Source organism: Symphodus melops (genome assembly GCF_947650265.1).
Source record: "Symphodus melops genome assembly, chromosome: 4".
NCBI classification, from domain to species: Eukaryota; Metazoa; Chordata; class Actinopteri; order Labriformes; family Labridae; genus Symphodus; species Symphodus melops.
In genome coordinates this window covers 28,753,662-28,779,711 of record NC_136694.1, presented here as the reverse complement: position 1 = coordinate 28,779,711, position 26,050 = coordinate 28,753,662, and the positions used below count along the sequence as shown (strand labels likewise).

The 26,050-nt window shown below is 44.0% G+C and overlaps 1 protein-coding gene across 1 annotated transcript in view; it reads left to right on the top strand.

Annotated features, from left to right (window-relative positions):
* Nucleotides 1-26,050, top strand: part of LOC306822521 (stabilin-1-like) — a 52,151-nt gene that overhangs the window by 14,088 nt on the left and 12,013 nt on the right. Inside the window, exons 19-61 of the mRNA XM_079341606.1 lie at nt 161-223; nt 332-424; nt 701-787; nt 870-981; nt 1,557-1,743; nt 1,903-1,996; nt 2,077-2,235; nt 2,992-3,087; nt 3,590-3,685; nt 4,524-4,571; nt 4,760-4,893; nt 5,321-5,432; nt 5,856-5,933; nt 6,426-6,527; nt 6,624-6,728; nt 8,614-8,748; nt 9,584-9,712; nt 9,999-10,052; nt 10,803-10,913; nt 11,524-11,719; nt 12,530-12,625; nt 12,749-12,791; nt 13,043-13,122; nt 13,200-13,325; nt 13,413-13,486; nt 14,289-14,360; nt 14,480-14,599; nt 14,685-14,735; nt 14,842-14,922; nt 15,024-15,170; nt 15,635-15,769; nt 15,845-15,904; nt 18,663-18,836; nt 19,025-19,114; nt 19,305-19,451; nt 20,091-20,147; nt 20,248-20,413; nt 21,013-21,162; nt 22,684-22,785; nt 23,808-23,924; nt 25,341-25,473; nt 25,605-25,662; nt 25,822-25,966. Coding sequence (XP_079197732.1) covers nt 161-223; nt 332-424; nt 701-787; nt 870-981; nt 1,557-1,743; nt 1,903-1,996; nt 2,077-2,235; nt 2,992-3,087; nt 3,590-3,685; nt 4,524-4,571; nt 4,760-4,893; nt 5,321-5,432; nt 5,856-5,933; nt 6,426-6,527; nt 6,624-6,728; nt 8,614-8,748; nt 9,584-9,712; nt 9,999-10,052; nt 10,803-10,913; nt 11,524-11,719; nt 12,530-12,625; nt 12,749-12,791; nt 13,043-13,122; nt 13,200-13,325; nt 13,413-13,486; nt 14,289-14,360; nt 14,480-14,599; nt 14,685-14,735; nt 14,842-14,922; nt 15,024-15,170; nt 15,635-15,769; nt 15,845-15,904; nt 18,663-18,836; nt 19,025-19,114; nt 19,305-19,451; nt 20,091-20,147; nt 20,248-20,413; nt 21,013-21,162; nt 22,684-22,785; nt 23,808-23,924; nt 25,341-25,473; nt 25,605-25,662; nt 25,822-25,966 — 4,615 coding nt within the window. The remainder of the gene's footprint in view (nt 1-160; nt 224-331; nt 425-700; nt 788-869; nt 982-1,556; nt 1,744-1,902; nt 1,997-2,076; nt 2,236-2,991; nt 3,088-3,589; nt 3,686-4,523; nt 4,572-4,759; nt 4,894-5,320; nt 5,433-5,855; nt 5,934-6,425; nt 6,528-6,623; nt 6,729-8,613; nt 8,749-9,583; nt 9,713-9,998; nt 10,053-10,802; nt 10,914-11,523; nt 11,720-12,529; nt 12,626-12,748; nt 12,792-13,042; nt 13,123-13,199; nt 13,326-13,412; nt 13,487-14,288; nt 14,361-14,479; nt 14,600-14,684; nt 14,736-14,841; nt 14,923-15,023; nt 15,171-15,634; nt 15,770-15,844; nt 15,905-18,662; nt 18,837-19,024; nt 19,115-19,304; nt 19,452-20,090; nt 20,148-20,247; nt 20,414-21,012; nt 21,163-22,683; nt 22,786-23,807; nt 23,925-25,340; nt 25,474-25,604; nt 25,663-25,821; nt 25,967-26,050) is intronic.

Here is a 26,050-nt window from a genome sequence, read left to right as displayed (position 1 = left end):
GAAATAACGGAACCAAACATGCGATTAAAAATGCAATTCATTACCAGTAACTCTTGGAATTTAATTTGAACCAACAACAACATGCTCATGAAAGTTTCACTCGACACTCTCGAAGAATAAAAAACTATTTAAAAACTTTTTTTTATGTCTGTGTTCTCAGGGTAAGTGTGTTTACTGCCGTTACCTCCATGAGACTGAGTGTCCAGAAGGCAGCACTGAAATGGTAAATCTTACTATTATTCATATTATAGTTTTATATTAGTAAGAAATTAAAAGAGGTATTAGTACAAAACTTAAATAGCTAACTAATGTTGTGTGTTTGTGTCTGCAGGACAGCTATCAGGCCGGCTGTGAATACCCAATGTCTCCTTTCATGTCAACAATGCGTAAAGGCTGCGCCAAATACTGCAACGCCACCAAACAGGTGAGAGAACCTGATCAGTGAGATCTAATGTATCCTTTATTGATCAACTCTCAGCTCTTTCTGTTTTATTCTGTTTTTATTGAAACAAAAATAAAACATCAAAGCGGACATCTTTGAATTGCTCCCCGCCGGGGGACAAATAAAGTTTTATGAATTGAATTGAATCTTCATCAACCTGTGCCGCTCCTCATGTCATAATAATAAACACGTCTTCAGTCTGTGCACACGCGTGTTAGCGTCGATGAATGACGCAGAGCTGGTGTTTCTATCTATCAGGTGGCAGAGTGCTGTAAAGGTTTCTACGGTCCAGACTGTAAACCCTGTATCGGAGGATTCCAGCATCCCTGCTATGACAACGGAAAGGTGAGCCAAAAAAAAAATAAAAAAATTGATTTGTCACTGCAGCATCATTATTTTAAAATTCCTTTTATTTCCCTGCATGCAGTGCAGTGACGGTATCCACGGCGATGGCTCGTGCAGCTGCCTGCCTGGCATCGAGGGCGTCGCCTGTCACAGATGCTCAGATCCGACAAAGTACGGAGACAAGTGCAGCAAAGGTACCGACCTCTTCTTCTGCTTCTTCACGCCAAGAGAGCGGCGTTAAAACCCCGTTTAAACTTCTGAAGGTTTTTAAAAAACGGAGAGCTGCTCGAGTTTCTCCTCCCAGCTCGCTCGTGTCTGTCTGCAGACATTCAGAGCGAGCTGATGTGAAGCCAACAGGACCACCAAACTGGGTGTGTGTGTGTGTGTGTGTGTGTGTGTGTGTGTGAGATCACTGCAGTGCACATCAATGCAATTAATATGCTCCATTGCAACTAACCCCCCCCCGTGTGTGCAGCCAGATAAGAAGGATGTCAGAAGTTTATTTGTGAAAACGATGAAAATGATTTGATCAGTGAAGCAGAAAAAAAAATGTTTTTTTTGGTTTTTTTTGAACTCTTTCAGTCCAGTTTTATGAAGAATAACTTGACATTATATACAAAAAAAAGTGTAATTCACTCGCTGCATCTTTAACTCTAAATATTCTTGTAACCAATGTCTTGTGTCCTGCCTGTCTGTATACTGCTACTGAATGCCTTGAATTTCCCTCGGGATCAATAAAGTATCTATCCATCTATCTATCTATCTTCAGACTGTCGCTGTGTCCACGGCGTGTGCGATAACCGTCCAGATGCCAGCGGAGCGTGTCGGAGCGGATCCTGTAAGGACGGATACTCTGGAGATAACTGCGACAGGACACTCGTGCCCTGCAACTCAGACAGCCTGCACAAGCTCTGTCACATCAATGCGTACTGTTTGGAGAGTGGGCTAAATGCTAAGTGAGATACTTTAACTTCCTGATTATTAGCAGCTACAGCTAGCTTAAAACTTATTGATGAAACCATCCAGCTTGTGGGAAAAGAAAAGCCTCCAGCTGCTGATCATTCACAGGTTTACCTGAATGTCCATGAACATCATATTTGTGTGTGTTGCAACAGGTGTGTGTGTAAGTATGGGTACGAAGGTGACGGTCACTCCTGTTCTCCCGTCAACATCTGTCTGAGAGACGACCGAGGAGGCTGCGATACCAACGTGAGACGTCCTGCTCGATCACACAGATCAGCCTGTCTTCTGTCCGCCTGTCTCACGCCTGCCTCTCCGTCTCCGTGCAGGCGCTGTGTGTGTACGCGGGGCCCGGTAACGGCTCGTGTGTCTGCGCCGAGGGTTGGACAGGTGACGGCAAAGTGTGTGTGGAGATCAATAATTGTCTGCTGGAGAGTCGAGGAGACTGCAGCACAAACGCCGTCTGTAATCACATCGGACCAGGACAGGTCAGTTACAACAGGAAGCAGTGTTTACGGTTCCTTAAGGTCGGCCAACATCAGGACTTCTGCTTCTTTTGAATATATCTTCAAATATAATATATAAATATATCTTCAAATATAATTTATAAATATGTCGTCTTATCTTCAAATAGTTCTGATCTTTAAACCTTGTAAGGGCTCAACAGTGAGGTAGAAATCGTAACTTTCTTCTATGAAAAACACCAGTATGGGGGGGGGGCAGCCGGTTGTCATGGTTACAGGTTCAACCTCTGGTTATGAGGATGTTATTAGATGCCTGATGGAGGTTTTTGAACGGGGATAAAATCTACTCCTGGATCGAGAGCCGGGCGGTCACTGATGAGCTCGATGAGAGTGAAGGTTGAATTTTAGAGAAATGAGTCATTAAAAAAGACAAACACTCAACATCATCGACGTTAAACGTGAGACGGTGACGACATAAATACCATCAGGTCTTTAAACTGAGAGGACAAAACGTGTAAGTCACATTTTCAGGTATTCAAATATTTTATAGAAGCAAAAATAGAAATAAATGAATGTTTAAAAGTTTTCAGTTTACAGGAACTCTGAACTCTGAACCGGACCGACGTGAGGAGAACATGTCACAGGTCTCTGACAAGACATTTAGATCTCTCTCTGTTTCTCTCTCTGTCTGTCTGTCTGTCTGTCTGTCTCTCTCTCTCTCTCTCTCTCTCTCTCTCTCTCTCTCTCTCTCTCTCTCTCTCTCTCTCTCTCTCTCTGCAGAGTGAGTGTATGTGTAGAACAGGTTACATGGGGAACGGTATCGTGTGTGACCCCATTAACCCCTGCTACAAGAACAACGGAGGCTGCCATGAGCTGGTAAACACACACACACACACACACACACACACACACACACACACACACACACACACACACACAGGTTCTCAAACAGTCTGTAAATGTTTCTCATCAGACTGTTCTTACATGAAACACGTTTCATATCTCGCTCTTGTCTCCAATTTAATTATATTAAAAGTTTTGTGGTTCCAGGAGACTCCGAATGTGTCGTCTGAAATATCTCGTTTTTTTAACCCTCCTGTGCAGCAACCAGGATATCAGTTCTGCTGCTCTATGTTTGGTTTTGATGAGTGAGGGTAAGCTAAACGTCATCCTGAGGGAAAGTCTCTGACCAAACAGTAACTTTAAGGTGGAAACACACGAGAGCTTCAAATGTGAATGAAACAAAAACATGAGAAAATAGAGTCAAGTAACAGAGAAGTCCGACTGAAGCACTCACAGCTACTCATTCATGCAAATGTATCATCAGAAGAATCTTTATAATCCATGAAAACTGAGGATCGTTTGTGCTCGCTGTCAGGCGACATGTGTGAAGCAGGAGAACGCCACGCGCACCTGCACCTGTCCTGACGGCTACACGGGAGATGGACTCATCTGCTACGGATCATTAACAGACGTGAGTTACTGTAACTCTGCGAAACACTTCAACAGAATGAGCGACATGTGGCACCTAATGAAACTGCTTCGTACTGTTCTTGGGGGGGGCGCGACTCAGTCTGTAGGGACTTTGGGTTTGGGAACTGGAGGGTTGCCGGTGCAGATCCAGGCTGGATGTTGGTGTGGCGGCTGGAGAGGTGCATGTGTGAAAGTCAGGGGAAGGTGTGCAAAGGGCTTAAACACGGACACCCAGATGAAATATTCACCGATACTTAATCTGATACCACAGAAGATATTCCAGATTAAATGTGGCCGGACAGCTGTGGCTCAGTGGTCGTCTCTCAACCGGAAGATTGGGGGTTCGATCCCCCGGCTGCTGCCCTCGGGCGAAACTTTTAACCACTTAACCCCGCTTCATCTTTCTTACTCCCTCATGACCTCGACCATCGGTGTGTGAATGAAAACGCTTTGAGTCATCAGAAGGCTAAAATAACACTTTTAGTGTCCGTTTACCGTCCTCGCAGCGTCTGAGATTAACACCCGCCAAGCGTCTGGGAGCGACCTATCAAAAGACATGAAGGCCGCCAAATGTATTTTTTAATTTAGTAAATTTCCTGATATGGTAAAATTATTGAATCTGCGACTTAAATCTGTAAATGATTCAACAGAACATGATGTAACTGATTTTTATTTTTATTTTCCCGCTCTTTTGGCCCGGTGATCCTGCATGCTTCACCGTTAGCTTACAAGCTAGCAAAACTCTGACAACAGCAATGTTTGACTTCACTGATGGATGTCTCTGTGTGTGTGTGTGTGTGTGTGTGTGTGTGTGTGTGTGTGTGTGTGTGTGTGTGTAGGAGCTGGACATGAATATGAAGCTGTACACTTTCAACAGACTGATTCAGGTGTGTAAGGACCAAACTCGCTCGACAGTTACACACGTTGAATATTTTACATGGCATCGTTGTTGAGACGTAAAGAAAACGGGCTGAAGAGTCGTTGATGCTAACTTTGAAGGAAAGTCTGAAGCTATAAAAGAAATCTTGAACGTTATCAAATACATGTGTGTGTGTGTGTGTGTGTTTTTTTTCAGCAATACATTCACAGCTCTCAGGACCTCGGTGGAAACGTGACAGTTTTCGCTCCGTCCACAGGAGCTATCAGAAACATGTCTGCTGCTGAGGACTCGTTCTGGACAAACCGACACCACCTGCCTTACTTCCTGCGGTCAGTCACTTCACAGACTAAAACACACACACACACACACACACACACACACACACACACACACACACACACACACACACACACAGGGTTGAAGCAGGAGATTATCTTTAAGTTGTTCGTCTCTTTGTCGTAGCTAGCATAAAAAAGCTAGCATAAAAAAGCTAGCATAACACTAACAGTGCTTAATGTGACCAATCGTTTAATTTAAAGCTCTTTAATAAATGATAATGATCCTTTATTCTGCTGAGGAAGCCTCGTCAGTATGACCGTGTCGATGATAATCATTTTTAATCTGGAGCAGTGAGTTCAAAAAACAGAATCTGCAACTCTTTTTATTTATTTCATTTCTCTGTTCATCTCTGAAAAAAGTCAACTCAATAATGTCTGTGAAGGTTCGCTGTGAGTTTGTGTGTGTTTTTTTTTTCAGGGCTCACTTCTTGCAGGGGGTCTACTCTGTGGAGGATCTGGACCAACTGGTGGGCAGTAAGGTCCCCACCCTGACCCCCCACACACACTGGGAGATCAGCAACAGGAGCGGGGTGAGAAAGCGGCGCTGAAAACTTTTCAGTTCAGTCGAGTGCGGCGTGAAATCGTCACAGCAGAGCAGAAAGCACATTTTGCAGAAAGATGTGCTAAATGTTGGAGTCTTCTTTAGATGCACTGATTTAAACTAGTTTGACTGTGTGTGTGTGTGTGTGTGTGTGTGTGTGTGTGTGTGTGTGTGTGTGTGTGTGCGATGAGAACTGAAGTGAAGTTGTGCACGACGACCAATAGAAGCATAATAACGAGCATTATCGGGTTGTGGTGCAGACTTGAGGAACAGATGCTGTAGTGACAGAATCCAAACGTCCGTGGATTCACTGCGACGCCTCGTCTCGTATCAGAAATGTTCCAGACTCACCGTCATATTTTTCAAAAAACAAAATACAAACGGTGTTTTAACTGTTGTTGCTTCATTTCAGGTGATCCATATCGGGAACGCGACCATCATCACACACAACCTGCCTGCAATCAACGGCTACATACACATCATCGACAGGGTGAGCCTTTTGTTGCTCGACCTGAAGTGGGGTTAGATAGATAGATAGATAGATAGATAGATAGATAGATAGATAGATCGATAGATAGATAGATAGATAGATAGATAGATAGATAGATAGATAGATAGATAGATAGATAGATAGATAGATAGATAGATAGATAGATAGACAGACAGACAGACAGACAGACAGACACTTCGGGAGGCAGATTAAAGTGCAGGTTGAGTCATTAAAGTGCCCCAAAAATAAAGGAGCAATGATTAGCATTAAGTGTCCAAAACAATAAGGTGAAACCAGGATGTGATGGAGTAAACATAAATCGCCCGATCCTTGACCTCCACACACACCTTGACCTCCACACACACCTTGACCTCCCAGGTTTGTCGGATCAGGAACGTAGGGGACTTCAAACGAGCTGGGAATGTAAAATAAAAGATAAAACTGTTTTTATAAAGAGCTTTAAGTTTGACTGATCTCTTCGGATGTGCTCAGGTTCTTGCTCCACCGGTCTCAGATCTCCCCCCCGAGTCCCCGACCCTGATGAAGTTCCTGAACACCTCGTCAAACTTCACTCTGTTCCGACAGTACGCTGAGGTGAGACGTCTGTCCGATGCCTTTTTTTAATTTTTATTTTAACATTTTTTTTTTCAGTGTGTTGAAGCTTGTTTGTGTTTATTTTTTCTTGGCCAGATGTTCAATCTGTCAGCGGAGCTAAAAAACTCTCAGTTCACCCTCCTGCTGCCGACAGACGACGCCATCAGGCAGCACCTGAGGAGGACGAACTCCTCCGCTCTGGTACGTCACATTAATACACATTTAACCTACCGATCAAATCAACCATCCCTCGTGTGGTTTACAGTCAAAAGAAGATTATTGTCTGTTTGAAGCACATAATCAATGACTCTCATGTGATCAGTACATTCCCTCTCGCTGCATTAACAGAAATGCTTTTTAATTTTCATTGTGTGTTATTTGATTTAGCGGGGCTTTTATTGAAGATGAAAAAGCATTTGCCATTTTTTCCTTCATTTTAATTTAGTCAAAGAATTCTGCATTTTTGAAGTTTAAAAAAAATTAAATTAGATAAATTAATCATAATTTCATTTTAGAGTCAAATAATACACTCATATTCTGAACGCGTTTGAATTTTTCAACTTATTTTTATCATTTTGAAATGTGATCACTAATCGCTTCTATACCGTTCCTCCTGTCGTCTGATAATCCGACGCACGCAGCGCTGTGGCAGCTGTATTGGTAAACAGAGCTGTCAATTACACATCTGTCAATCACACAGATGTTGTTGCGGAAAACTATCATTAATATTTACGTGTTAAGATAATTAACACACCTCGTAAGAAGAAGGGCACCACCTGGCTTACCAGGAACAATTTTATTAATTATGGAAATTAATAAAAAAATATTAATTATGAAAAATCAATAAATTTATGGATTTATTATTTTAATCAATCTCCAATCTAAGTTATGAGTTAACCAAAACGTTCAACCACTATGAATCAATACGAACACACGTCTGAATTTTAAGAGTGATTTTTAATGATTAAAATGAACAAGAACAGAAAAAAAAATCAGATATATGAAGAAAACTAGGAATGACAGATACTAATACTAATACTAAACTAATTGAGTATGGTACGGTGTTTAACGTCTGTCTAACAAAATTATTGATTAGATTCGGACAAAAATACCGACCGGCAAAAATTTAAAAAAAAGAAGAGAGTTGGAACTATATTACAGGCGGATATGAGCCAGGGGAAGAATTAACGATGAACACCTCATGACACGTAGTTCTGAGTTGACAACCAAGCTGTTGAGTGTCTTACTGTGGTCGCTGAAAGAAAAAGAAATGCAGAGTTTTAACCTTTGAAATAAAACTAAACACGAACCATTATTGAGTTGTAACAAACATTGATTTAAAAGAACCACTAGATGGCGGTAGCATTCCATGTAAATCTTTGAACCGAGACAGTGAAATTTTTAATGGCAGGATGATTTCTTATAACTTCGCGATAGATTGTCCGATCCGAGTCTTGTTTGGATGAAAACGTTAGTTTAAATGTTCGTAGAAAGATTATTGACCCGAAAATGGAAAATACACGTTAGTTAATATACATCTGAACATGAAGGCATATGGTACAGTCATTTTATGGGGTTCACTCAAGAGTCAGGCATTCCTTGGAGAGAGATTAAGGTTGTCCTGCAAATCAGGGGTCCGTGGCAAAAGTATTTTTCTAAGTGTCAATGAAATTTATTAACAAAGGGAGTGAAAACCAGTTCAGCTAGGGGTTTGCGTATTGCAGCCTTTGAAGATGTTTCTCTTTTATATTCCACGGGGTGAGATAGCCTTTAAGATTTAAGGTGTGAAGGGTTCAGACGGAGTGTCTTGTCAAAATGCAGAGTGGGGGAGGTCATAAAGTTGAGTTGTATAGAGGGACATCTGGTGAAGAGTGAGGGTGAGGGGCTCCAGCATCTCCAGTGTTTCCCACATCGAGGAGGCGGGGCTTATTACCCATGTTGCAACAAGGCAGTCGGGAGAGTTGCAAATATTGAGCTGGATGTTTGAGTCCTACCTTTATCGACCTACGACGTGTTTCGTTCTAACATGTTTAATTTGTAGAGTTCTTCAGCTCTTATTTTGAAGTTTCGTCTCCTCTCCTCCCAGGACTCCGATGTGTTTAAGTACCACGTACTGCTCAACGTTCTGATCTTCCCCGACCACGTGGCTGACGGCACTTTGAAAAGCACCCTGCTGGGCAACGACTACCAGGTCCACTTCCACATCAACGACAAAAACAAGGTGAGAACACCGAACGTTAGCCGGCAATCGATGAAGACTCATCCCTGAGAAACCAGGGGAGGGGGTTTGTCTTACCCGAATCCCACTGTGATGTCACAAACTGAGAATATTTGAATCTGTGTGGTCAGACTTAAGCAGTCCACAAGCATCGATAGACACTCAGGTTATCCAGATAAATGTTCAAAACCTTGTAAAAGTGGATTTTTCATAATGTCTCTGTGGCGGGGTTCTCTTATTAAACACCCCCCCAAAAAAAGTTTGAAAAACACACAGGCGTAGTCGAAGACTGTGATTGGTGGATTTATTTTTCACCGGCCTCCACAAGTGCACAATATTTTCAAAAAATGTGAAAAATCCAAAACGAAAAAAATATTTACAAAAAAATGTGAAAAATCCAAAACAAAAAAAATATTTACAAAAAAATGTGAAAAATCCAAAACAAAAAATTTTTTACAAAAAAATTTGAAAAATCCAAAACAAAAAAAATATTTACAAAAAAATGTGAAAAATCCCCAAAATAAATTATTTACAAAAAAATGTGAAAAATCCAAAACAAAACAAAAAATAATAATAATAATATTTACAAAAAAATGACTTTAAAAGTCAAACAACATGAGACGATCCATCCATCCATTTTCTTCTGATTAGAGGTTCAGTAAATCAGCCCAGCCCTCCTCCCTCCCCTGCTACTCTCCCCACCGTCTCCTCCCAATGAGACGATTCAATTTTTGTCCGACGGGGGGAAAAAAAAAACAACCTGTCTCACATTTGGAAGAATGTTATAAAAAACTTGAAGATCAAGTTGAAACTGTTTGTTTCTCTTCCCATCCTACAGACTCTCGTAAACGACGTCCCTCTCGACGGCGGACACGTCAACACGCAGGACAGCGTCATCATCGTGGTCCCTCAGGTCCTCAAAGTCCTGCACAACAGATGCAGCAAGGAAGTCATCCTGGAAGTCAACGTAAGCACACGATGAACGGACAGATGGACGAGTTGATGTTTGTGCAGCAGCATGAAAGGCAGAGAGCTTCTGAGCGTTAATGAATCCTCTCTCAGCCAATCGCAGCACTGCTCTCATAGCTCGGGGGAACAGCTGAGCCAATCACGTAGAAGCGTTACGTCAATATCCAAACAGCTGCAGAACGTAAAAAATGAACACAGTTTATTGATTCAGAAAAAAGGAAATGAAAGATTGAAGGATGTTTTTTCCGTCTTTCACGCCGTCTTCTCTCCGTCTTTGTCTCCAGGGACAATGTGCCGACTGTGGAGGAGCGCCTCGGTGCATGTTCTCCTACAAACCGGTAAGAAAGCCTCCTCAGACGTGATGACCTTCATGACCTCAGAGATCACATCCTCGCCGACATCGGAGCATTTACACCTCAGGCCTCGTGTCCACCGAGCGCCTCAGACGTGAGGCGCAAAATAATTAACCCAAGAAAATCAACAACTAATGCAAATCCTGCTGAAGTTCCTTTGCACCCATTTCAGGCGGAAATTGTATACTATACTGCTGCTGATGCAACGCTCGAATTTCCCCATGTGGGATCAATAAAGTTTTATCTTATCTGATTTGTACAATGATATCGAGAAATCACCCAAACAGAAAGAAATTTTCCATGAATTTGCAAAATGTTTCTTTTTTTTAAAGCCCTGAAGTTGTCGGTGCGCTGTGTCTTCTCTCCAAGTGCTCCGACTTTTCTGTGAGACATCTGAAAGTTAAATTTTTTTTTCAGCCTATCAGAGCGAAGCTGCTGACGTCACCGGCTCTCTCTTCCATGTGATCGTGTTTTTTTCACTCACATCCTCTGTGTCTGCTGGGGTTAAAAACGATCTTATAAAACATGCAGGAAAAAGTAAAAAGCGGCAGGAGGGAAGGGACAGACAAACACAAACACAAACCCTTCATCCATGATCTCCTGAGCAGAGTCCAAAAACGCTTCAGGTGGCCACGAGGCCTCGTCCACTCAGTTTCTGCAGAACACACTGCTGGTAGACGTGCGTTGTCTCAGTCACCTCTCATCCTTCAGTTTCTGCTGTTTGTCTTCGTGCAGGTCACAGAACAGTTTCCAGCCAACATGAGGTCCAACTGTAAATACAGGAAGCGGATCGGATCCAGGAGGAAGTCTGTGCCGGGCTGTGTCATCAAATGTTATAAGACCCCGGTGTGTATCCGTTACTTTCACTTCTACCAGCTTTCCATCCTCAGCTAAGAATGAATTCTGAATAAATTTATTTAATATAATTCAAACTTTATTAAATTCACTTTACACTCTGTCTAATGAACACACACACACACACACAGGCTGAGACACACACTCGTGCACGAACAGGATCCTGACATGCATGACATGGAGAGCTCTCAGAGTGAGGGGGCTGCCCACAGCAGAGCAGTTTTGGGGTTTGGTGCCTTGCTCAAGGGCACCTCGGCAGTGCTCAGGCAGTGGACTGGCACCTCTCCAGCTACCAAACTAATTTCCAGACCTGGTCCGTGCGGGACCCTACCCAAGTCCCTACAGACTGAGCTACTGCCGCCCTGTTTATATAATTTTGCACCTTTTATAATATCAGATCCTTTTATGATGATTTGAATTCAGTTTTTTTTTTGGTCTAAACTGCAAAATGTTAAATTACAAAAACACACTCCTCAGTTTTTCCCCCCGAAGTGCAAAAAAAAATCTTTAGTTTTTGAAGAAGTGAATCTGCTTTTTGTCTTCTGAAACTTCAAACTGCGAATGCTCGATGAGGATAACGCTGAGTGTGTGTGTCCTGCAGGATCACTCTTGTTGCCCTGGTTACTACGGCCACGAGTGTTACAGATGCCCCGGAGACGTCGGCAGCTGGTGCTCCAACCACGGCACGTGTCTGGACGGCACCTTCGGCAGCGGGGAGTGCCGATGCTACGAGGGCTTCCATGGCACGGCGTGCGAGGACTGTGAGCCAGGACGCTACGGAGTCAACTGCTCGTCCAGTGAGAAACACAAACATGTCGGGTTTCTGCTGCGAGGAGAAAAAAGCCCTCAGCTAAACATGATACGTGCTTTTTAACCTCAAGTCGTTTAACACGATCACAGAAATCTGGTTAATCTTCTTAAACAGGTTTAAGGGCGGGCGGTCCGAGGAGACCCCAGCTGTCCCTGGAGCCGCCTGATATTATTTATACAGTAATTATTATTATTATTATAAAGACGAGGAGCCGAATCCATTTATAGACTTAAACTTAATGAGACGACACAGACTTACCATGAGAAGGATTTTATTTTAAATTAAATGTATTTTTATATTGACGGGTAAAAGATGCAATATGGAACCAGTTCATTCAAAAGGCGCCCAAACCTGACCTCCCCCCCTCCCCCTTCCCGACCCCTCGACCCCTCGACCCCCCGCTAAGATGTCACAGCCAACCTAAAGAAGTCATAAATAAATTATAAGTTGTATAAAAGCATCATCCAGCCAATCCTCCCATTCTGATCATGACAATGCTCACAGTGAAAAACCGGAGCATGTTCATGAAAACAGCCTCCATAGCAGCTCCCGACCTCACAGCGTTAAACACTGAGGCCGTCACACGCATCGCACAGGCAACAACACGGCACCACGAGGCGAGTGAACCAGCATCACGCTCCCCCACAGGGAGCGAGGCTCAAACATCTGTGACGCCAGCAGATGGAGCTAAAGAGCCTGTCACTCTTCACATGAGTAATAAAATCAAAAAGCAGTGTGTGTGTGTGTGTGTGTGTGTGTGTGTGTGTGTGTGTGCGTGCTTCTGTGTGAATTACAGAGTGTGCGTGTGCGCACGGGAAGTGTGAGGACGGCCTCGCAGGAAGTGGCAAGTGTTGGTGTTATAAAGGTTGGAGAGGAGCGTCGTGCTCCATCGGTAAGACACACACACACACACACACACACACACAACACCTGACAGTGTGACTGCCATCTATTATTGTATCATCACTTAAAGTGTGTGTGTGTGTGTGTGTGTGTGTGTGTGTGTGTGTCTCAGAGATCAAGGACGACGTCTGTCAAGGATGCGACAAGAACGCCAAGTAAGTCCCGCTGCTGGTTGAACTCTCTGACTAACAGTCGATCCTGCGCCGACAGGAAACACAGTTTGTGCATTTGACTCCGAGGACGCAGAAGACGCAGCTCGCTCAGATCGATCGTACCCGACGATGCACGCGGGGTGAAACTCGTCAGCGGGACGGCGAACAAGTCGTTCAGGCTGGATTGCTGATAATTAACAAAAAACACAGACGCCTGATTTATGATCTCTTTTCTCTCTCTCTCTCTGCTCCAGCTGCATCACAGGACCGCAGGGTTCAGCTGCTGTGTGTTTGTGTATGGCCGGATATGAAGGCAATGGAACCCACTGCAAAGGTAAAAAAAAGACACATTATAAACCTCTTATATATATGTACAAAGATGCATCGCTAAGTTTCCTCTGGTTCTCTCAGAGCTGGATTTGTGCAGCAGGTCGAACGGAGGATGTTCTGAGAAGGCGATCTGCACGAAGGTGTCGGCGGGGGAGAGAACGTGCACCTGCAGAGAGGGCTACACGGGAGACGGGGTCGTCTGCCTGGGTGTGCATCTTAACCCCTCACCTGAACTTCCTGTCTTCAGAGAATGTGCCTCATAGTAATCCAGTGTCTCTGTCTGTGTGCGCGCAGAGCTCGACGGCTGTCTGGTGAACAACGGAGGCTGCCACCCGTCAGCCGAGTGCCACCGAGCCGGCCCGAACGTCGTAAGATGACACTCTGCTAATCGGATTATAATGATCGGTTAACATAGGGTCATTAAATACGAGGAAGATCACCTGTTGTTGTTTTTTTTTTTTTATCTTGTCCTGTTGGATAATTTTACATTTTTGGATGACTGACAAAAAAATAAAACCTTGAACACACAAAAAAAAAAAATCTTCCTGAAATGTTCAGGAGGAGCTGTGTGTGAACGCAAACACACACACACACACACACACACACACACACACACACACACACACACACACACACACGTCTTCTCTCGGACTTCACTCTGAGTTTTTCTTGCCGGACCTCGAGTTTTTATTTATTTATTTATTTTTTATTCTGCAGCAAACTGATGTGAGAAACCGCAGCAGGATATTCTCCGGAGAATTCCCCCTCGAGCCGATGGGAGCAGGATATTCCTCCCCCGAGAGAGAATATGTTCAGTGTTTATGTGAACGTGCCTTTGTAATATTTAACAGTTTTACGCTGAAATTTGAAGTCGCCTGTTGAATCGCTTCCGCTCCAAATGCAGCCAAAATGGCGTCCACTGCTGGTTGATGCACTTTCAATACAAACCTTAAAACCCTTTTGCAAGCATCAGTTTGTCATTGTGCAAAAACAAAAACATCCCATTGATTTGCTATTTTTATATAATATCTATTTATGTGCTGTTTTCAAATAAACGCTCGTAAAGAAATGTTTTTAATACTTGGAGACAAATTCAGACATCAAGGGGTTAAAAAAAAAAAAAAATCTGCTAAAACTCAGCGATTGTTTCTGTCTCTTTGTCGTCCTCAGACGTCCTGCACGTGTAAGTTTGGCTTCCAGGGATCAGGACGCTTCTGCGACCCGGTCGATCCCTGCAAAACTGTAAGAACATCGCCTGCTTTGTTCTCACGCCCTCTATCCTCGCCATGACGCCGTTTCTTCTACTGATCGATGTTGTCATGTGTTAATCGAGGATGCACGTTGTGTGTGTGTGTGTGTAGGACAACGGCGGCTGCAGTAAGTCTGCTCACTGCAAGTATTTGGGTCAGGGTCAAAGGAGCTGCACCTGCTACAGATTCCACATCGGCGATGGCTTCAGTTGTCGTGGATCCACCTACAACGTGAGTCACATGACACCCGCCCCCCCCGCTGCTCACCTTGACCTCTTTACCTGTCACGCACACGCTCACGTTGTTTGTCTTGCAGGAGATCTCTACGCAGCCGGAGAACTCCTTCTTTCGTCGAATGAGGTCGTCTGTGAGTCGTTTTGAAAAACCACCTCCCAGTGAACAAAGTGTTGCACGCTGTGTTTTCTCCTGAACCTGAACGCAGCTTTTTCTTTTCCTTTGTTTTTCTCGCTCAGATGCCCGACAGTTGGTATATCAGCGGTGACGGACCGTTTACTATCTTTGTCCCACAATCGCAGACAAACCAGGAATCCTCTGTGAGTAATCTTCATTTACAGGAAGAATCATAATGTTGTTTATATGATGAAGTCAGTGTGTGTGTGTGTGTGTGTGTGTGTGTGTGTGTGTGTGTGTCTAGTTGGAGGAATGGAGCCGGGATGGTCGTATTGAAGACCTGTGTAATTACCACATTGTTGCCTGTGAGAGTTTGACCCTGAGTGACCTCAAAACCACCAAAACTGTCGTCTCGATAACGGGGCAAACGCTTCACTTCAGCTTCCAGCAGGTAACACACACACACACACACACACACACACACACACACACACACACACACACACACACACACACCCTGTGAAAGGAGAACAGTCTCATACTGACCTTGGAGTGACCTTGCTGAGGTGCTTAGTGGATGATCAGCAGCCACACCGACCTTTAATCAATTTGAATCAAATGATGGTAAACGCAGGATGACGTCAGGATTTTATGGCAGAGCCGGAAAATAACTGAATTACACAACAGCGAGGGGAGATTTTTATTTGACCATAAACAAAATAAAAGATGCGATTTTTTAAATTTATTTTATTAATTTTTTTAAAGAAGAAAAATGTGAGGTCATGTACCGAGTGACATCCCTGCAGGTTTGCAGGTTTGACGTGTGCTTCGTGATTTCTAAAGATGTAAAGATCCTCCGTCTCTCTCTCTCTCTCTCTCTCTCTCTCTCTCTCTCTCTCTCTCGCCCCCCCGCAGGGCTCCGTCTGGATCAACAACAGATCCAGGATCGTGAACGCCGATTACACCACGACGAACGGAATCATTCACCACATCGATAAAATGTTGATTCCCTACACGCTGCGGGACAAACCAAACCTGCTCCTCAACCCCGTAAGCAGGAAGCAAAACATAACACAGGCGTGTACGTGACGGCTGTGTGACCTCTCTCTCTTCCTCTGCGCTCAGGTGAACCTCACCTCGGCCGCTCAGCTGTACGGCTACACTCGCTTCTACAAGCTGGTGGAGGTAAACAAACACAAGCTGGCTTCTCTGATATCTTCAGGCTGTGTGTCATCGATGATAAAGGCTGAGCTCCTTTTTCGTCGTTACAGTTTTGAATATCAAGACCTTAAAATCAGCGAGGAAGACTGCAGGACAAAAACCTCTCCTCCTCTTCGCTCTGGCTGCAGATTTATGAGAGCTGACGTCACGCTGCGTTTCGTTGTCATGAGATCAATAAAAAAAAAAAAAAAAGTCTCTTCAGAGAGCGAGTCGGCTCGAGAGGAGGCACGAATCAAACATAACCTTTTCACTCCTCGTGCGTCTCTACATCCTCTTCCTCTTTACGTTCCTACTTGTTTTTGTCCTTCACATCTTTTCATCACGACTTCAATCATCTGCACCTCACCCTTCACCCCTCCTTCCCTGGCAACACGACACCGAACACTGCGAGGATCACGTCGGCTTTTTCTTCAGTGACGGCAACAAAACCACCGCGGTGGAAATGCTCGTCGCAAAATTGAAAGACAGTTTTTTTTTTGTTTTGCGAAGGTCGAGCGCTGATTAAAGCTGCCCTCAGCTGGAAACGTAGCAAATAAAGCTAAAAAACATAAATCTAGCTTTGAGTTTGATAAGTTGAAGGACGTTGCTTCTGTTGCGGAAAACTACCTTTAATATTGTGTTAAATGGATTAACAAACCTCGTAAGAAGAAGGGCATCACCTGGCTCACCAGGAACAATTTCATTAATTATGGAAAAATTAATAAAATTATTTCTTATGAAAATCCATAAATTCATGGATTAGTTTTAATCAATCTCAATCGAAGTAATGAATTCTCAAAACGTTCAACCACTGTGAATTAAACACGAACACACCTTTGAATTTTATATGTGATTATTTTTAATGAACAAGGATGAACAAAGAAATGAACGATCTCAAAGGAGCATCAGATATATATATATGTAAAACCAGAGATGGCAGATACTATTTTATTCAATTCAGTATGGTGTTGTTTACGTCTGTCTAACCAAAACTATTAACTAGATTCGGATCAGAATTTTATTGAACGAAAACAAAAATGAAAAAAATATAAAAGAAGAGGGTGGAGCTATATTACGGTGGATAGAGCCAGGGGGAAGATTTCAAACGAAGGACACTCTTGACACTTGTTTCTGAGTAACAACCAACTGTTGAATATCTTACTGTATTCGCTGAAAAACGAGTCCGCCCAGTGGTACTGTAATTTGGAGAAGGGATTTCTGAGAAGATCCTGTCCAGTTTTACAGCCCGTGGTCCACCTTAGTGAACAGGTCGGAGTCGATTTAGCGATGAACCCAGAGGTGCCTCAGTGCGTTCCGTCAGCTTTCCCCAGCTCGGATGAATGTCCAAAAACGGTTTGATGATAAACGATCGTCAACTTGCTCACTGGATTGGCCGATCCAGTAGTTAAAGTAACGAGTCGTTTTGAGTCAATTGCTTGGAGATAAAACAAAAAAAATTGTCCAAACGAAACTTTCAGTTTGAAGCTGCGCCGAGCCTCAATAGGATGTCCCTTAAACGTGTAAATATTGAAGCAAACAAGAAGTACTGAGTCCAAAAATCATATATCTCGAACAAAGTCAGAGTGTAGAACAAAAGAAAAACTTACGAATTCCACAAAAATTAAAAGCGAAATTATGGGACCAGCCGAAGATATGACGGCTGCACGGCCTTTTTAATAGAGTGTTGAGGATACCACGCCCCTTCAGGATGATGCGTCTCTGGGCGGGCTGAAACATGACTCTAAAGTTCTGAAACTAAACTAACGTAAACCAAAACACCATACCAGAGTTCTTAATTCTACGTAAACAATGAAACAACATGTACAGACATGAAACTGAAACGAAACATAACATCAGACCATGAATGCAAAAATTTTCAAGCGTAGAATTGATGTCTTGCCTGTTGAATAAAACATTGATTTAAAAGAACCACTAGATGGCACTGGTGCTCCATGACAATCTTTGAACAGAGGCAGTGACTTCAAACGATAACCCAATTGTTTAATAGCTTCATGATAGAGTGTCCGATCTGAGTCTGGTTTGAAAGACAGCATTAGTTGAAATGTCCTTATAAAGATTGTTCATCTGAAAATGAGAAATACATATTGGTTAATATACATCTGAAAATGAGAGCATATGATCTCCCCTCATTTTAATGGGGTTCAGTCCAGGTTCAGACATTCCTTAGGGAGAGATTAAGTTGTCTTGCAAATCAGAGGTTCGTGGCAGAAGTGTTTTCCAAGTGTCAATACGATTTATTAACGAAGGAAAAAAATGTGGTTCCATATGTTTTCTGCGTAATGAAGCCCTTTGAAAATGTTTACATGGGGTGCAATAGCCTTTATGACTTCAGGTTTGAAGGGTTCAAACTGAGGGTCTTGTCGAAAGCAGAGAGGGAGGAGGATCAGTTGAGTTGTGTGAAGACATCTGGTGGAGGGTGAAGATGAGGGCCTCCGGCCTCTCCAGAGGAACATCAGACTCCTCTTGGATCTGATCAATCTGAATCTTGACCAATATTCATAACACTTCACATCCAGTGTTTTTTTATTATATTGAATCAGAAGTTGTCGAGTTTGCAGTTCAAGGAAAAGAATTCATGCTCTCCGACGAGCAGAGAGAATCACTCCCATGATTCACCGCCAGCCTCAGACTTTGGATCTCAGAGAAGACGTCGTAATGATTCTTAATAATAGTAATCAGAATTACTAACCGGGTTGTGATTGACCTTCTTGGCGTTGTGCAGGACGCAGGTTTGTTACCTGTGCTGGAGAATAAGATCTACCAGCCGTTCACCATGTTCTGGCCCACAAACCAAGCGCTCGACTCCCTGCCAGCTGAACGACAGCGCTGGCTCTCGAGCCCCGACCACCAGGACCAGCTGGCCGCCACCGTCAAGGCTCACATCATCCCTTTCGAGGTAAGAGGAGTTCTTCTTCTTCTTCTTCTTCTTCTTCTTCTTCTTCTTCTTCTTCTTCTTCTTCGCTGCGGATTAAACATTCGATCTACTGAAGGTCACAGAGGACGAGACGGCTTATTGTCTCTTCATCGAGACAAAGAGGAGGATGAAAATAACGAGGGAGTGTGTGTTTATTTTGTTGTGTGTAGGTGACGGCTGTCCGTCAGCCCAGTAAATACTCGACGTTTCGGACCATGCACGGATCTCAAATCAAGTTCAGTTGCGACAAAACCCTGGTGGTGAGTAAAACGTTCCCACATCCTGAACTACAGCCTCGTTAGTGTCGTCTCACGTTACCATGGTGACGTCGGAGAGAGAGAGGACACCGTCTCATTTTGACAAATAGAAAAATACATGAATACATGAATCAGCTGCAGGTATGCTTAGTGTGTGTGTGTGTGTGTGTGTGTGTACTGTCATCGTGTTCAGGGTTCTGTTTTAGTCAACGAAAATGAAGCCAAGGTAGTGGAGCGCTACATGACCTTCAAAGAGGGCTTGGCCTACGGCATCGACCAGCTACTGGAGCCCCCGGGCCTGGGAGCGCACTGTGACGACATCGGGAACATGACGACGACGGTGAGTCGCACGTCCACGTTCAACACACACACGATGAGATCGATGATTACATAAACATCCGAAGCTCAGTGTGACGTCGAGTTCGCAGCACGAGGAGAGAGGAGATACAGGACGAGCAATCAGCACCGCTTTTTTTTATTTGAGTTTGTTTATTTCCTGATCAGACTCGGAGCAAACGACTGGACTGTTAAAGAGATTTTCTCTCCTATGGACCGCTCCTTTTTTTCTTTGCTCTGAACGTGCTGCACAGACTCAAACATTTCAAGGACGCTTTCTTTATCAGACACCAACATCATAAAACGTCTGCACGAACATTTTAGAGGAGGCATCTTACTGTCGCTATTTAATCCTGTGATTTTCCACATTCGTGGTCTGTCCTCAGCGAGGTCGACCCCCCCCAAGCTGCATCGTGTTTAATTGCTTTATTAAACCTGAGTCTCTTCCCTGAGAAAACCGACGTGCACAAAGTGATTTAAACAACCCTCAACGAAAGATTTTTAACTTGAGCGGGATCGGGAGCGTCGGAACAAAAACGCTCTCTGCTCTTTAAAAAAAAAAAAAAAAAAAAAAAGCGCTCAGAAAGTGGGGAAGTGTTTGTCGTCATGTTGGAAGTCTAATTTCTTTGTTCCGATGTGTCAGGGCGAATGTGGAGACTGCGACTCTACTCCAGCCTGCCCCTTCAAACGCCATGACACGGTACAGTCTGCCCGTTAAAAAACCACACACACACACACACAGATTACAACACACACACACACACTTCCTAGAGCTACATTAAACTGTTACTTCGTTCCAGGGAAATACGGAGAGCTGTCATGTCCGCGTAAGTTTCGATGACGGCTACATGGATTGGTTCACTATGCTGGATGATGATTTCGGCCCGTTGGGATGTCGGAGAATTTGTCTGTTTGACACCTGGATCGAAAAATGCTGCAAAAACCACTATGGCCGAGACTGTCAAGGTAAGGCAGGAAGAAATCTATGAAGAGGAGATGCTTTCTTCTTCAGAGCCTGTCACGACCGGCTCAAATGCCGTGACAAATAATGGGAGAGACACCGAAATAACACTTGATTAAACTGATTTATTTACAAAATACAATTATTAACCCCTCGATGCCTGTTGTCGCAAATTTGCATCAAATCACTTCCGCTCCTAATGCAGCCAAAATAGCGTCCGTATTCCTCCTCTGCTGGTTGATGCACTTTCAATACAAACCCAGGAAACTTTTGCAAGCATCAGTTTCTCATGGGACCAGTTGGAGATCGGTATGCATCATACCTAAATATTTATCTATTTTATGTGCTATGGTCAAATTAACTTAATTTAAAATCTACATGAAAGTAGAAACACATTTAAAAAAATGTTTTAATACTTGGAAATGAATTCAGGCGTCAGGGGGGTTAAAGTGCAAAAGGAATGAAGCGTGGATGTCAGCAGTATGAAAAGTGTATTGTGCATGTGTTGGATGGAGAACACGATACACCGCCACGCCGACCTGCAACACATGAAAAGAGGAGGCACTGTGTGTGTGTTTGAATCCGCCTGTTCTGTGTGTTTCAGTTTGCCCAGGTGGTCTGGAAGCACCTTGCAGTAATAATGGCGACTGTGACGACGGTATGCAAGGCTCAGGAAGTTGTAGGTGCCGCAATGGCTTCTCAGGAAAGGCCTGTGAGCTGTGTCTCCCCGGCTACTACGGCGCCAACTGCACAGGTACGCCAAAAGACACGAATCTAAATCACATGATGACTGAACCAAAGTCTCTTTGTACAGAGGAGTTAAAGAGAAGAGATTCTCTGCAGGAGTAAACAGAGCGTCCCATAGGAGCAGCACGTGGTCACATTTAGAGCCGGCGTCGGCACCAGATCGGCTCGGGGGCCCTACGCCTGCTAATTTACACTACCCACGATCACAGAGTGTTTCTGATTGGTTGAGCTTGCTGTTACCATGGTGATATTTCCCACTCCTCTCCGTGCCGTGTGTTTGCGAACCTCGACGCGAACAGATAAGTCTTGTTAGCAGGCTCGCTAATTCGTTAGCTAACACGAAATACACTGATAAACTTGTCACGCCGCTGTGAATGTAGTTTATATTTTCCAGGACACAAACTTCAAGATCGTCCAACACTCGCATGAACAGTATTCACACTTTAAAAACAAAAGTTATTTAAAAAAGAGAAATGATAGAATTTGCAAAGGATTGTGGGATGGGGAGTTCTTTGACTTCGGATAAAAATCATGAAAACAGTCAGTTTCAGTTTTTTAATGTCGTTTAGGTGCCGAATTAATTATATTATAGTTGTAGTATAGAATAGCTCAAAGACCCACAAAAACCTGAAACCTGTTTAAACTCTCAAATTATTTTGTGTGACGTCACGAGCAGGCGCAGGACCCCGAGCCGATCAGCTAATGTTAGCCACACTCAGCTAAACCACAACGTTTACCCTGTTAGCAAGTTTGAATAAATTGCGCTCAGTGGTCGCTGTTTTCTCTTTGATTTATCGTCTGTGGTTATTCCTAATTTATTTCATCCCTCGTCTGCGTAACTTCCACGTCTGTCATCATCACGGGATGAAGTGTCACACCTTTATCCTTCCTCAAACCCCCGAGAAATACCAAAGTCAGTTACTTCTGACACGTTGCCAGTAGCGGTTCGTAGCATCAAGGCTGGCGTTAGCATAATGGCGTTGGTTGTGTTTGTGTGTGGAGCTCCTGCAGCTTGTGAAGCACAACGGCATAATGACGGAGAAAAAACTTTAAGGCGCCGTTGCAGAATCATGACGTGCACGCGGCTAGTCTCTCCTTTCAGTCTGTCACCATAGCAACACTCCTCGCTCGCCATCAAACAGCTGGGTGTTCTTCCAGCAGGCAAAGCCAGACGGCTGTGTTCGAACACGTTCACCAGCTGCTGCTGATCCTCCTCCTCTGCTGAGGCTTCAAAGTCTCCCCGTAAATCGCACCCTGAAGTTTGTAAACGCACGTCTCTTTTAATGCGTCGGCGCTCTAAAACTGCTTCGTCATCTCGCTTCGGAGGGAGATAAACCTGTGGATGAAGCCCGCTCTGATCTAGAATCAGAGAGGGGTCCGATTAGCTTCATGGCTACACTGCTGATCGTTCTGTACAGACACGTCAAAGAGCTGAGCTTGTCTCTCAGGAAGTGAAACAGACAGGAAGTGAAACAGACAGGAAGTGAAACAGACAGGAAGTGTGGTCATCTGAATGTTTCTCTCTCAGTCTGCAGCTGCGGGCAGCACGGGAGGTGTGACGACGGCATCGAAGGTTCAGGGTGCGTCTGCACAGCGGGCTGGGAAGGTGATCGCTGCCAGAACGAGAAAGGTGAGCTTCACTCCTGAACTCAGCCTGGAAGGTCAGAGGTTCAACTCCCAGCTCCTGCAGCCACATGTCCCATGTTTCCTTGGGCGAGACGATTAACCTCAAGTTGCTCCCTCTACTTCGTCTGCGGCGTGTGAATGTGTGTGAATGGAATAAGTTACTTTTTACCCAGCAGCCCTGCGCTGTAAAAGTGCAGAAGAAGAAGGAGAATAGAAAATAAATATGCAAACTTCAGTCCTTCAGTACCAACACAATTTAATTCAAGAAGTCCAGGTGGCTAAAAGTTTATTACATTATTCAATATTTAAATGTTGAGATGTCCTTAAGAGTTCAGAGCGAGCATCAACAATAATCAATAAAATCTTCAGGGGAAAAAAAGCTGTTTGTTCTTGCAGGCAGCCTCGACAATGTCATCACTTCTGCTCTTTACAAACCTACAAACGGTTCATTCCCTCTAAATCACAGCGAAATCTTTTTAGGTTCAGATGGCCTCTTTGAATCAGACTCAAACTTGCGTGTTGCTTTCGTTTGAAATATTTATCGCAGCAGCCGAACAAAGTTCGAGCTCTGACCTCGTCCCTGCTTCCAGTTTTAATACCCATCCAGAAACATGTGGATCTTAAACGCAGCAGGCGGTCCTGCAGGTGGACTCTGGGGCGGCTGCAGGTCAGGAGCGTGCAATCAAAGAGCAGAAGGAGAGAGCTTAAACAGACGGACCGTCGTTTGGAAGGAGGCGTCGTCCGGTGATTGTGGATAATGACGCATATCAAGTGTGAAATCAGCGCAGCTCGAATGGGCCGCCTGAACTGGCTCGCAGATGTCGCTTCATTAGTTGGTATTCAGCAAGAAACCCCTGGTCCTGAGCTGATTTGATCCAGCTGTTGGTTCTGGCCATAAATTTTCCCAGCAGCATTTTAACAGCATGAATGAAGGAGGGTTGGATGTTTTATAGTAAGATTTGTTGCTCGTATCAAATTCACACTTCCTGCTTTTTTTTACCTTTTTGTCCTCAACCAATCGTCCAGGCGTCGTCCCTGAGGAGTGTCGACAGTGCCACTCTGACGCCGACTGTGTGCCAGCCATTGGATGTCAGTGTAAATCTGGGTTTCAGGGGAACGGCACCGACTGCAGCCCGGAGCCACGTGAGTACTCTGCAGTCCCTGAAACCCTGCAGGCTTTGGTCAGCAATAGTGGGGTTTTTATTATTATCATATCAAACTAATCAGGCTGTCGTGATGGTTTTGTCAAAATAATAATTCTCAAGTGTTTTGAAGCCTCAAAAGAATGAAGAACATAAGAGAACAAAATTCTGACCTTTAACACGCGATAGAAATAAAAGCTCGTCAACGTTGGCCGCTCGCCTGCTGCAGGATGTGAGATCATCCTGGAACGTTTCAACACTGACACATCATAACTTCAGATTAAAGGTTTAACTCAGCTCAGTAGACCGGTATAGTTTTGAGTCCTAAAACCAGGAAGTGAGTTAGCATTTTAGCGCCATGGGTTCCTAACTCTGAAAGTCAGTGTGGATTTTGAATGTGTTCGTGTTTAGACGCCTGAAATAAGGTCTGTGGTTAACACAAGCTGAACAGATGTTGATGTTTAGATAGACGAGATAAACTACGTTAGCTAAGACCTCACTTATGAATTTTAAACGGTGGTTGCTAACGAGTAGCTAACTGAAACTACAGTGGTTGTTGCAGACATTAAACGTCATCACGTCGGGAACTCTCTCACTAATCCTCCTTACAGCCTCTAGTCATGTTTTTCAGTGCTCTTGTAAATATTAGGTTAATAAACAACTTATTAAGCTAACGTTTAGCTAGCTTGTCAAATCTGACCGCGGTGTAGTTAGCTTGTAGCATAACGTTAGCTTTTTACCTCTCTTGGCTGCATTAACTCTTCAAACTTCACATAAATGATGTTTATCTGTAAAGATTATCCCGCTGAACAAAACAGCTACGCGTCAGAAACGTGTGTTTGACACAGAGATTATTTTCTGCAATGATCCAAAATGCAAAGCAAAAATTCCATAGGCGAATTTTCAGAGGAACCACTGGCGCCATTTTTTCGGGTTGGCCTACAAAAATACGTCATCATGTTGTTGTAGTAATGTTGGAGTGCAGCCAGCGTCTTTTCTGGCCTTCAAACTCCCTGCTGTGAGATAATGAGACAGACTGAGATTTTTCTTTATGACAGAGCGTGCACACTAAAAAATGTATTTCATAACTGAATGCAGCAGCTGTGATGTCACCACTTAGTTTATAGACGGGAGGCTGCCATGACTGAAGACGACACACTCTCACGATCCCATGCTTCTTTATGAGAGACATGCACAGAGAGGTCCTGTGGACATTTAGTACTGGAGACATGTCAGGGTGAGAGCGCCCTGTGCCTTGCTCAAGGGCAAGTATTAATCAGTATTAATTTCAGCCAGTTTCTTAACCAGTAAAAAAAAAACCTCACAGGAGCTTAAATGAGCTAATCAATCAACTGAGGAAATACCAAATACTCATTTGTATCCATACAATATCTGACAGCTTTATTAAACTCCTCAGCTCCGGACCTCTGTGCCGAGTATAACGGCGGCTGTCACCAGAACGCAGACTGTAACCAGACAGGACTACTCGTTAACTGCACCTGCCAGAGCGGTTACCAAGGAGACGGCTACTCCTGTGAGCCCATCAACAGGTGGGTGGGGCCTATTGTTTTTTTTTTGTTTTTTTTTCTGTGAATCGAGTTCCTGTTTTCTCTTCAGTGGTTTTTCTGTCTCACAGGATCATTTTACAGACGCTGTTCTTCTGAATGGTTTTGTTATTCAGGTGTGTTGAAGACAACGGCGACTGCAGCGAGTTTGCTTCCTGCAAGTTCACCGGTCCAGTGAGTCAAACACTCCCCCCCCCCCCAATCATATTCATTCTCCATCTATGCATAGGTCCAGGCATTAGCAGCAGCTAATGCAAACTTTGGTAACCTAGCAACAGGAATTCAAACTGAACATTAGATCACAAGAGCTGTCCTTCGATCTGTCGGTTCCAGAATGAACGTGACTGCGAGTGCTTGCCGGGGTACGTGGGTAATGGAGTCCAGTGTTTGGAGAGCGTGGTGCCGCCTGTTGACCGCTGCCTTGAAAACAACGGAGGCTGCGACCCTGTGGCCACATGCAAGAACCTGCATTACCATGGTAACGTATCTCTCTAAACCGACCTTGAATAATCTTTTTCAGCACACTACTTTTTCGACTGCTTCACCGCCACTTCACCAAACA